This window comes from Chrysemys picta, chromosome 2, assembly GCF_011386835.1.
Source record: "Chrysemys picta bellii isolate R12L10 chromosome 2, ASM1138683v2, whole genome shotgun sequence".
NCBI classification, from domain to species: domain Eukaryota; kingdom Metazoa; phylum Chordata; order Testudines; family Emydidae; genus Chrysemys; species Chrysemys picta.
In genome coordinates this window covers 218,117,544-218,129,764 of record NC_088792.1, presented here as the reverse complement: position 1 = coordinate 218,129,764, position 12,221 = coordinate 218,117,544, and the positions used below count along the sequence as shown (strand labels likewise).

Here is a 12,221-nt window from a genome sequence, read left to right as displayed (position 1 = left end):
ACTACAGCATATGTATGCAAGCCATCTTTATACCTTGAGGGAGGACTATGTGCAGAACATTTATATCCCAGGGGAGCAGAAAGATCTTTTTGCTTCAGGGAGTTCATTTTATAAGGGGTACCCCCCCCTATAAAGTCATACTGTTTTGTGGGTGTGTCACATCTGAAAGTGTTTATTTATAGAAAAAAAGGGGTTGCAGAATTTCTGCCTGTAGAATTACTTATTACAGTATGGGAGTGGAGTCCTTTGTTACAGTGCTGCCTGGATGCTGAGTTACCACACTGTGGTACCTGCAGTCTTCTTGCTTTTCTAGTGTCTAAAAGCATGAGAAACTTTCAATGTAGCACTTGGGAGAACAAGGACCATAATTAAATATGTATATGCATGAAATAGAACATTTCTAAACTACATTATTTATTAAAAATGTCACTAAAAGATTTAGGCAAAAAAGACAATATTTAAGAAGAAAATTTCTTGCATATTTTCCAGAACTTTTTAAGTTAAAAAATTGAGGAATCTTTAAAATTGTGAAATATTTGCTGATTTTGCACCTATAGAAACCCTTGATTTATTAATACATACTTCTCTTGTTGTGACGTGTTCTGTTAAAATATGGCTTCTTAACGTCAATGTGATTTTTCTTTTAAATATTTTTACAGATAGTGCCTCTGTGGATTGCCCCTAACTTGTTAACCTTCTCTGGATTTCTGATGATTTTAATTAATTATTTTCTGTTATCTTTTTATGACTGGGACTACACTGCATCAGGTAATTATCCATTTGGTTTTTAGAACTGTAGAGCTACTCAAACCACATTCCTGCAAGATACCTGCCTGCCTCCTCCCACACAAAGCCATATTGATTTCAGTGGGGCTCCATGCGGATGCAGTGGGGCCTGCCTGCCCACATCTCATTGCAGGATCAGGACTGTGAATTGCAAAGACTCAGAGGTCATTTAGCTGAAATTTTACACTATGGGTTTGATCCTGTACCCATTAAAGTCAAAACTCCCATTGAATTCAGTGGTGCAGGATCAGGCACTATCACAGGATTCTAATGCCATAGTCGTTCGTAAATAAGATAATAAAAAAGAAAAACCCATGCCTTCCATAGAGTTTTTTCATTTACCTCAGAGACCATAATATCTAAGATCTGTGTCCAGACCAGTATTCATTTCCCTTCTTTTCTGATATCAAAATAAGTGAGTTTCACCTCCAAATTCAAGTCTTTTTCAGGCCAAATACAAAACTACAGAAACGGATTCAAAACACCTGCTCTCGCCTGACAAATTTAGATCTACATTTTCTCAGGCTCCAAATCCAAACGTATCTGTTTAATGGACTGAATTACTAATACCACTCACTCCGATTTCAAGGATGACGTCAACAATCACAATTTGTACTAATGGATTTTTGCCTGGGTCTGTAGACCAATTTGGGAAGAACAACATTTACCACACTGACCACAGAGCCATTTGCCTGGGTTGTGTTAAATGAGCTGCACATTATTTCTGTACCTGGTGCTGTGCTTCCTGCTGCACCAGCCAGACTGTAAGAAAACTGAAAAGGTTTGTATATATGAACATTTATTGTTGGGATACCCTCACTGGGTTATGTCTAATTTAGATTGCATGCTCTTTTGGGCAGGGACCTAATGCTCTAAATAAACAAGGATTAAAAAAATAGCAGTTTTGTAGCCATCTTGTAGTTCTATACAATTCATATTTGTCCCCGGTTTAAATGCAAGAATATCAAGAATCACTGTATCAAGCATCTTTCCAAAAATCAAGAGAAACTATGTCTACTATATTCCCTCTAGCCTATGGGCAAAGTTTTCCTCTCTGATCTGTACAGTAAAACTGCACAAAGATCTCATTTATGTTACTAAGAACAATACGTTACTAAGAACTTAAAAATGACACAGTGAATTGCACAAATATTAACTAATTAGTTGATGAGTGGTCTGCACAGAACCTGAATGAAGATTTTTGCCCTATTTTCATTACTTTCATACAATGTTGTAATCACTTCAGCTGCAATAATCTATTGTATATTTTTTCCCTTTTACAATATGAACGTACTTGTAAATACCCTGGGCCTCCATTATCCCACTAAATTCAGTGAAGTGTAATTAATATAGATTGCTGATGGTGCACATTGCTTCCAGTTCACAAAAATATCTTGTTATAATTCTTTTTCACATAATGGGGATATGCACATACACATATATACATCTGCTATTGCACACAAGACTTTTAGGTGGATTTCATTAGTTATAACCACTGTTATTCCTTCCCACCCCTCCACTCACCCCATATCTTGCAGGTGCCAGTCCTGGAATTGTTCCAACATGGGTATGGCTGTTTGGTGCTTGTACCACCTTTTGTGCTTATGCTTTAGGTAAAGTATGAAAAGAGGATTTGCATAACTCATATCTACATATTGTTTTGTCCAGTATATTGTAATTAAAACACTAAAAGGTTGTGAATAAATTACTGGCCTATTCCCAAAGTACTGAAATACACCTCTACCCCGATATAACGCTGTCCTTGGGAGCCAAAAAATCTTACCGCGTTATGGGTGAAACTGCGTTATATCGAACTTGCTTTGATCCGCCAGAGTGTGCAGCCCTGCCCCCCCCCGGAGCACTGCTTTTCTGCGTTATATCCAAATTCGTATTATATTGGGTCGCGTTATATTGGGGTAGAGGTATATAGGTATTTGATAATGTGCTGAAAATGCTTAACACCCGTAGGATGTATTTTTAAACCAACATTCTGAAACTTTCCATATTGATAAACTGCAGCCTTGATAACTAGCTCATCTCCCTTACAAATGCAAGCACAATTTTTTTGCAGCATGACAACACCAAAACACATTCTTGGGAAATTGTCACTAAGTACTGACATTGCTGTCGGTGATACTGGCTACAGTCCTCGGCTTTCATAAAAAAATAATTTCATTGTTACCTTTGGGTGTATTATTTTAGTGGGGCAAGATGTTTCAGAATGGGACAGCTTTGTCTTAAACATTTGCCCTTTCTTAAGAATGATTCATAGATTCCAAGGCCAGAAGGGATCATTGTGATCATGTAGTCTGACCTTCTGTATAACACACACCATAAAACTTCCCCAAAATAATTCCTAGAGCAGATCTGTTAGAAAAACATGCAGCCTTGATTTTAAAATTGCCAGGTATGGAGAATCCACCATGTCCCTTGATAAGTAGTTTCAGTGATTAATTACTCTGTTAAAAATGTATGCCTTATTTCCAGTCTGAATTTGTCTAGGCTCAAGTTCCAGCCATTGGATTGTGTTATACCTCTCTCTGCTACATTGAAGAGCCCATCATTAAATATTTGTTCCACACGTAAGTACTTACAGACTGGAATCAAGTCAGCCCTGGATCATCTCTTTATTAAACTAAATAGATTGAGCTGTTTGAGCCTGTCATTATACGGCATGTTTTCTAATCCATTATTCATTCTTGAGGCTCTTCTCTGAACCCTCTCCAATTTATCAGCATTCTTCTTGAATTGTAGACACCAGAACAGGACACAGTATTCCAGCAGCAGTCACACCAGTGCCAAACAGAGGTAAAAGATCCTCTCTATTCCTGATCAAGATTCCTCTGTATATGTATTCAAGGATTGCATTATGTTCAGCTGATTATTCACCACAGCGCCCAAATCCTTTTCAGAGTCACTGCTTCCCAGGACAGAGTCCCCCATCTTGTAAATATGGTCTATGTTCTTTGTTTCTAGCTGTGTACACTTACATTTAGCCATTTTAAAACGTATATTGTTTCCTTTTACCAAGTGATCCAGATTGCTCTGAATCAGTGACCTGTCCTCTTCATTATTTACCACCCCACCCCCCAATTTGTATGTCATTTGCAAGCCTAATCAGTAATGATTTTATGTTTTTTTCCAGTCATTAATATATTATGTAGCATAGGGCCAAGAACTGATCTCTGTGGGACACCACTAGAAACATACCTGTTCAATGATGATCCCTCATTTAGAAGTATATTTTAAGTCCTATCAGTTATTTAGCTTTTAATTCATTTAATATGTATCATGTTAATTTTATATTATTCTAAGTTTTTAATCAATATGTTATGAGGTACCAAATCAAATGCCTTACCGAAGTATATTACATCAACATTATTACTTTTGTCAATCAAATGTGCAATTTCATCAAAAAAGATATCCAGTTAGTTTGGCGGAATCTCTTTTCCATAAACCCATGTTTTTTGGAATTAATTATATTACCCTCTTTTAGTTCTTTATTAATTGAGTCCTGTATCAGATGCTCTGTTATCTTGCCCAGGATCGATGTCAGACTGACAGGCCTATAATTACCCTGGATATCCCATTTATCCTTTTTAAATATTGACACAACATTAACTTGTGTCCAGTCTTCTGGAATTTTCCCAGTTTTCCAAGACTTCTTGAAGAACATTAATGGTCCAGTGAGTTCCTCAGCCAACTCTTTTAAAATTCTTGGATGCAAGTTTTCCAGATCTGCTGATTTAAAAAAGTCTATCTTTAATAGTTGCTGTTTTACATCCTCCTGAGATACAAGTGGAATGGAAAGAGTGTGGTCATATGATATGATTATATCATCTGTTTTTTCCCAAATACAGAAAAGAAATATTTATTGAACACTTCTGCCTTTTCTGAATTATTATTTATAATTATGCCATTTTCATCTAGTAATGCACTAATACCATTGTTAAGATTCTTTTTGTTCCTAGTATCTTTAAAAATCTCCTTCTTATTGTCCTTAGCTCTGCTGGCAATAAATTTCTCCTTGTGCCCTTTTGCTTCCCTTGTCAATTTTCTACAATTCCTAGCTTCTGATTTATATTCATTATTATTAACTTCCCCTTTCTTCCATTTGTTATTTATATATATATAAATAAACTCACAATTTCCAATCATCATTCACATTTTTCTGATTAAATTCTTCTTCCCAGTTGATTTGGCTCATAACTGTTTTCAGCTTTGTGAAATTGGCCCTTTTAAAGTGCCAAGTGTGTCTCTCTCTTGTTTGGACTTTTTTCTGTTTGCACATTATAAATATTATCAAATCATGATCACTTGTACCTAAATTACAATTAATTTTTAGTTCTGTGATCAGTTCCCCGTTATCTGTCAAGCCAAGATCTAATATAGAATCTCTCTGTGTTGGACGCAACACTTTTTGATTAGGAAATTGTCATCTATAATATTTGGAAATTCCAAGGATCATTTAGTTCTGGGAGCATGATACCTCCAATATAGGTCACTCAAAATGACGTCCCCTAGGATCACACAGCCTTTTTTCCTACACATCATAAATAGGTGCGTAAGGAGGTGATCATTCTGTTCCCTGTGTCATTTTGTGGTCTGCAGAAGACACATACTAATACTGCATCTTATGCTTTATCTGTTAGGACATTGATCCTTAAGCATTCAAACCCATTTTCTTCTGAGGTATCAATGAATTGGAAACAGGTAATGCCATTTTTGACAGAGTGCTATCCCTCCTCCCCTTTTGTCATCTCAATCCTTCCTAAATAGGTTATAACCATTGATTTTAATATTCCAGTAGTGTGAATCACCCCCACCAGATTTCTGTAATAGCAACTACATCAAATTTATGAGCAATTCCAATTCCTCTTGTTTGTTATCCTGGCTTTTAGCATTGGTATCTAGGCAATTAAAGAATTTCTTCTCTTCATGTCCTTGGCTTCCTTGATTAATTTTGTTCGCAACATTTCAATTTTGCACAGAGTGTTCATATCTACCCTATTTTTATCTTACACTGTTATTATTAGTTTAACGCCCTCCTGACTACTCTAGACAGGCTTTCCTCGAGAAGATTGACCATGAACATCAGACAGTCCTGTCCGCATGCATACTAGCGATGGTTCTTATGGAAATCTTTGGTGCTTAACCACTGACTCTATAAGAAGCTCCCAGGCACTCACAACTACAGAAACTAGGGGAAATGAAAGACACAGAGCAGTTTTGTCTACGCTGCAACTCCCTTGATCCTCCAGTGTCTGTCCAGAAAGACAATATGACCATTATAGGTCTGGTCTGAGGTGCATTTAATGATTCAGTTTAATCTAGGATTTCCCTTTTTGCTGCCTTTTCTGCTCATGCAGGGCTGGCGCTTCCACTAGGCGACCCTAGGCGGTCGCCTAGGGCAGCAGGATGTGGGGGGCGGCATTTCGCTGCCCTCTGCGGAATTTCGGCAGCGAGGGGCTTCTTCTGCTCCGAGTCGTTGGTGGAAATTCAGCAGCGGGCCCTTCACTCACTCTGGGACCCGCTGCCGAAGTGCCCCGAAGACCTGGAGCGGAAGGATCCCCACCACCAAGAACGCAGCTTCAGAGGAGGAGCTGCCGCCGATTACTGTGGAGGAGCGCTGCCGCCTAGGGCGGCAAAAACCCTGGCGCTGCTCCTGTGCTCATGGCAACATTCTAACCATTTTCTGACCTTTCGGTTTCATATTAATGTTTTACACCAGATTAGATTTGTGTATGTCTCTGTGTATGCCTCAGTATTTCTACTCTATTGGTGAAATTTGTGCTAAGATCATATACTGACCAGGATTTCTGTAGCTCTATAGCACAATACATGATCGGCATGATCATTTCTGGAAGTTGATGATCAGGTAACTTTGGCTAATAATCCTGACCAATCATCATCACTGCTAGAAGTGTTTTATTTCATAACGATCATTCTTTGCACAGCCTTAATGAATTTAATGAAATGAGCATCTGAGTATATCACCAAATCATTTCCCTGCCATTACAGGGACCTCAGGCACTGATGCATCCTACATGTGCCTGTGACACATGATAGTTGGGGCTTTTCAGGGCTATAATACTTTGGTCTAATTCTGGTTGTTGGGCTCAATTCAGGGGTAATTGATGTGGGGTTTAGTGGCCTGTGATATATGGATGGGCAGACTAGATTATCTGGTGGTCCCTTCCGGCCTTAAATGCTATGACTTTGTAATATACAGCTGGGAGGTGTCATCCACCAACATGAGACAAAAAAGCAGGTCACTTAGGCCTGGTCATTTGGCTTCAAGACATTTAAGATCTCATGAGGTTATTTGAGGGAAACAGTCTCTCTCCTGTGTCCTGATCCAAGTTCTCCCTTGAATAACACCACAAATGAACTGAAAATGTCTATAGATATGAACATAAGATACTGGTATGTATAAAACAGCAACTAGACTTGACAATATATGATCAAGAGAAACATTATTTATTCTTTTTATAGGATGCTACTAGGATTCAGCCAGCAAATAGCCATCCGAATCCTCGCAAGTGTTAAGTAAATAAATAACCCAACCCGCCCCTTCATCCCAAATATTTTCATGAGTATTTAACTCTAACTCAGAGACTTTAACACACACAAAAAAATCTTTCCCCCAGAATTAAAGAAAGTAATAAAAGGATTAGTCTATCTGCACATTAGAATAATCAGGTTAGATTTGTAAAATTGTGTAGATCGGGGTGGGCAAATTACAGCCCGTGGGGTGGATCCGACCCGTCAGGGCTTTGCATCTGGCTCACGGGATTGCCACCCCCATGGCGCCGCAGGGTTAAGACAGGCTCCCTGCCTGCCCGGGCCCCGTGCCACTCCCAGAAGCAGCTAGCACCACATCCCTGTGGGCCCTGGGGGAGGGGGGGCAGAGGGCTCCATGTGCTGCCCTCGCCTGCGGGCACCGCCCCCCTCAGCTCCCATTGGCTGGGAATGGGGAAACACGGCCAGTGGGAGCTTTGGGGGAGGTACCCACAGGCGAGGGCAGCACGCAGAGCTCTCTGCCCCTTCTCCCCCAGGGGTTGCAGGGACATGGGCTGGCCACTTCCAGGAGTGGTGCAGGACCAGGGCAGGCAGGGAGCCTGCCTTAGCCCCGCTGCGCGCTGCTGCCACTCTGGAGCTGCTCAAGGTAAGTGGCTCCAGGCTGGAGCCCGCCCCCCAAACTCCTCCTGCACCCCACACCCCAACCCTCTGCCTTGAGCCCCCTGCCACACCCCGCACCTCTTCTGCACCCCAACCCCCTGCCCCAGCCCTACATTCAGGGTCCTGCATGCAATTTCCCCACCCAGATGTGGCCCTCGGGCCAGAAAGTTTGCCTACCCCGGTGTAGAACATAATTATTTAGGGTTATTTATTCCCCTCTGTTAGGAATGTTTTCCTGCAGGACTTGGGTCTATAGTGCTTTGATGGAATATCAGGGAGGCCATTGGGAGACAGGGTAATGAATGCAAGTGTCTATTGGCAAAGCTTGTGAGGAAGAAGAATTGTAACAGAAAAATATTTAGATGAGGGCAGAAATCAATGCTATATGGGCAGGACTAAAGTTTTGATGGAGCAGAACTCCATTTGTTCTTGGTCTATGAGTAAATTTCCCCATGTTATTACATACAGTAGTATGAAATCTATCTAACAAAATTATATTTATTTTGTTTTTGCTCCCCCCCTTCTAGACTCTATAGATGGGAAGCATGCTCGAAGGACTCAGTCCAGTAGCCCTTTGGGGGAGTTATTTGACCATGGGCTAGATAGCTGGGCTACCTCCATCTTCATCCTCTCTTATTTTTCTATCTGCTCACGTGATAATGGAAAGACTGGGATTTCTGTACACACAATGTATATATCTTTAAGCATTGTCTTGCTTAACTTTATGTTTTCACATTGGGAAAAATATAACACAGGAGTTCTCTTTCTTCCTTGGGGATATGATCTAAGCCAAGTGGTAAGTATTTATGATTCTTGTTTTTAAAACTATGTTACTGTTAAGTATTAAAGGAAAGAGAAAAATATTGCTCAGGGCAAATGAACTTGGCCAAGAAATTGAATAAGAAATACCATAATCCTAGAAGTATTGCAGAAATATTTGTGCATTTGAAGGGAAAGGGCATGCTGAAACAAATAATCAATGTTATAGTTTCATTACCTTATCAGAAAAATATGCCTGCAGCAAGTATAAAAATCAGATGACATAAATGAGAATGTAATTTAGCTAGATTTGATTTGTGACATTTAGATAACAGTAGTTTTAGTGAAACTGTAAGCATAGCAGTTATTTCATCATCACAAGACTCTGGTGCACTGTATGAATTAGTACATATGGCATTTATTAAAATGCCATAATCATTGCTCTGAGCCCCCAGTGCCCTCACTTCCACTGCTCCGTCAAACCTTACATAAAATGCAGGGATATAAATGACACTATTTGCACAATGATCATATGGTGTTCCCAAGTGATTTTACCCATGCAAAAGTTCAAAGTCAAGTACCTTTACTTAGAATTTATCCTCCTGAATTTATTTTCCCAATCTCAGTTTTCTTCTTCTGGTGGCTTACTAACCAGACTCCAGGTGGAGCTCTTTCAGAAACCAGATCCTAGGCAGGATCTTGATGACCAGTTGTACTGCCGTCACACTTTAGGACTTCCCATAAAGGTTCATTCTGCATGGCAGGTACAGCTGGGTGAAGACAATCAATTTTTAAAGCTCAAATTATTAATATGAATATTCACAGAAAGCTGTTCATCATTGATCCAGTGTTGAAAATTCAGAGAGATGTCCTCTATTCATGAAGCTCTATTAGGGAGGAAAACACAGGACTGGGAACCAGCTGCTCTGGATGGTACATCTGGCTGTGGCACCAACTTCCTATGTGACCTTGGGGAAAACACCGCTCTATGCCTAAGTTTCCTCATCTGTAAAATAAAGATGATGAAACTTCCTTATCTCATAGTTGTGCTGTGAGGCTTAATTCAATGGTGCTTGTGAAGAGCTTTGATGAACTCAGGTGGAAGGCGTTAACAAAATGCAGACTACTCTTACTTCCATTTTCCATCGACTTATTCCACAAGCCACTGTATTTGTTTTTATATCTCGTTTCTAGTAACATCCGTAATGACCCACTCTCAGTCAGAGTGATAAGCAAATAAACTTAAATATCTATTAATTACATGAAGAGGTGGAGAGGGTATTAAGGCAAGGGCTATATATATAGGGCCCAGATCCACACAGGTACTTAGGCATTCTGACACTGAGTGTCATGGCACCTAACTTTTGAGCATCTAGAAAAATCACAGGAACAAAATTGTGATCCACAAAACCTAGGCATCTAGACAATGAATGGGGGGAAGAGAGGCACCTTACAGTATGATCCACAAAGCCAGCACACTGGGGGGGGGGGGAGGGGGAGGGGGAAGAGCTGTCTAAGCTAGTCAATAGGAAATGTTGACAAGAAAGGTGTGTGGTAAGCCCTGCCCTTCTTATGGAGATAGGCACCTAAGTCTGGGCTGCAGGAAGGCACCTGTCTTTGCATGCAAGTCACGAACTAGGGGAGATAGGTGTTCGGCTGCCTAAATTGTGTGCAGGGCCTGAAACAAAAGAGAAGAGGACCTCCCTTATAACCTTTAGCCCAGTGGGCAGGGTACTCTCCCATTTGAACAGGGATCAGCCACCTCTCAGGTGAGTGCCTTAACCACTAGGCTATAGAATCATTCCAGCTCTGTCACTAGCCCAATTAATATTTACTTATTCAATTAAAGGGGAACAACTTCAATAGGAGAGACTGGTGGAGCCTCACATCAGACTACTCCATAGCCCAATGTTTAGGACACGCCCCTGAGAGAGGGCTAATTCCTATTCAACTCCCTTCTCTCCCTCAGGAGGAAGAGGGACTTGAACCAGGGGTCTCCCACATTCTGGGTGAGTACCCTATCCCCTCCCAACACAGCTGTTTTGTGTGAACTCTCCTGAGGGTCGCTATCCCGTAGGCTGTCTCTCAGCACATTCAGATGCAAAAACACAGGCAACGAGTGAGTTTAGGTGCCTACAGGGTTAGGCAGCAGCTGAGCAGAGTTTCATGGATCGTAGTTATGTCTAAAAACAGGACCCAAGTATCTTTGTGGCTCACACCCTAAGTGTCCTTACTTCAGCAACTAGTGCTTGGCATTGAAGTAATGCTCATTATGCACTGACTGAAGCTTGGGAAGGGGGAGTCTGATCCAGTTCCTGTATTGGCTCTGCCACTAATTCACTGGGTTAAATTTAGTGAAGTTACTTAAGGCCCAATTCTACCACCAATAGTCCGTACAGTACTTTAGTAGTACCTTATTGTACTAAAACCCCGTTGTAGTAAAAGGCATTTCTCACAGATTAAGGTGCTACACAAGGCAAATAAGGGTAGTAGAACCAGGCTCTTCATCTCTTTATGCTTCTGTTTTCCCATGTGTAAAATGGAGGCAATACTTATTGATGTTTGTAAATCACTTTGGAACCTTAGATGAAAGGTTCTGTTTAAAGCAAGCACGTCATTATTACCTCCAGCAGCACAGAAGAAGACTCCTCTAACTTCATTCAATGGCAGAGTTACACTATTACACCACTACTTCAAGCACAGAGATGATCCAGTCCCCCTTACAAATGTGCCTCCTTTTTAAATAGGTTGCCAAACCTCCAGAATTGTCCTGGAGTCTCCAGGGATTAAAGATTAATCTTTAATTAAAGTTTATGTCATGTGATGAAACCTCCAGGAATACATCCAACCAAAATTGGTGACCCTATTTTTAAATTGATGGTAGCCAATCACTCAGGGCCACATTTTCAGCATAGTGTGCTGCATATATTAACTAGAATTGTATGAGAGCAGCAGTTGTGTAAACTCAATGACAACTTAACCCTCATTGTGCAGTTTACAAGATGATGATGATGATGACTCAGCTTCATTCTATGCAGTGACAGACTATCCTCTGTAATTGCCTCTATCTTAATTAGAAAATAAAATAGCTGTGGTTCATCATGAAAAAGTCATGAGACAGAGAAATTCTTGTAATTTATTCAGATCACTTATTTGCCACTGCATAACTCATCAGAATTAGTAATGTAATTACAGTGTTTTGGTTGTAATTGGTGTTCCAATTAGCTTTGTTAGAGTTAGCCATTCATAGGAGGCCATGATACGTAAACTTGAAAATTAGGTGTAAAGTTTCTGAAGGATAGGTGATCAAAGACATCTACGTTTATAGAATCATAGAAATGTAGGGCTGAAGGGACCTTGAGAGGTCATTAAGTCCAGCCCCCTACTCTGAGGCATAATCAAGTAAATGTAGACCATTCCTGACCGCTGTTTCCAACCTGTTCATAAAAACCTCCAACGATGGGGATTTCACAGCCTCCCTTGGACGCCTATTA

At 40.4% G+C, this 12,221-nt stretch overlaps 1 protein-coding gene across 1 annotated transcript in view; it reads left to right on the top strand.

Moving 5' to 3' along the window:
- Positions 1-12,221, top strand: part of LOC101937664 (ethanolaminephosphotransferase 1-like) — an 82,764-nt gene that overhangs the window by 27,336 nt on the left and 43,207 nt on the right. The window contains exons 3-5 of the mRNA XM_065582103.1: positions 660-768; positions 2,325-2,399; positions 8,496-8,764. Coding sequence (XP_065438175.1) covers positions 660-768; positions 2,325-2,399; positions 8,496-8,764 — 453 coding nt within the window. The remainder of the gene's footprint in view (positions 1-659; positions 769-2,324; positions 2,400-8,495; positions 8,765-12,221) is intronic.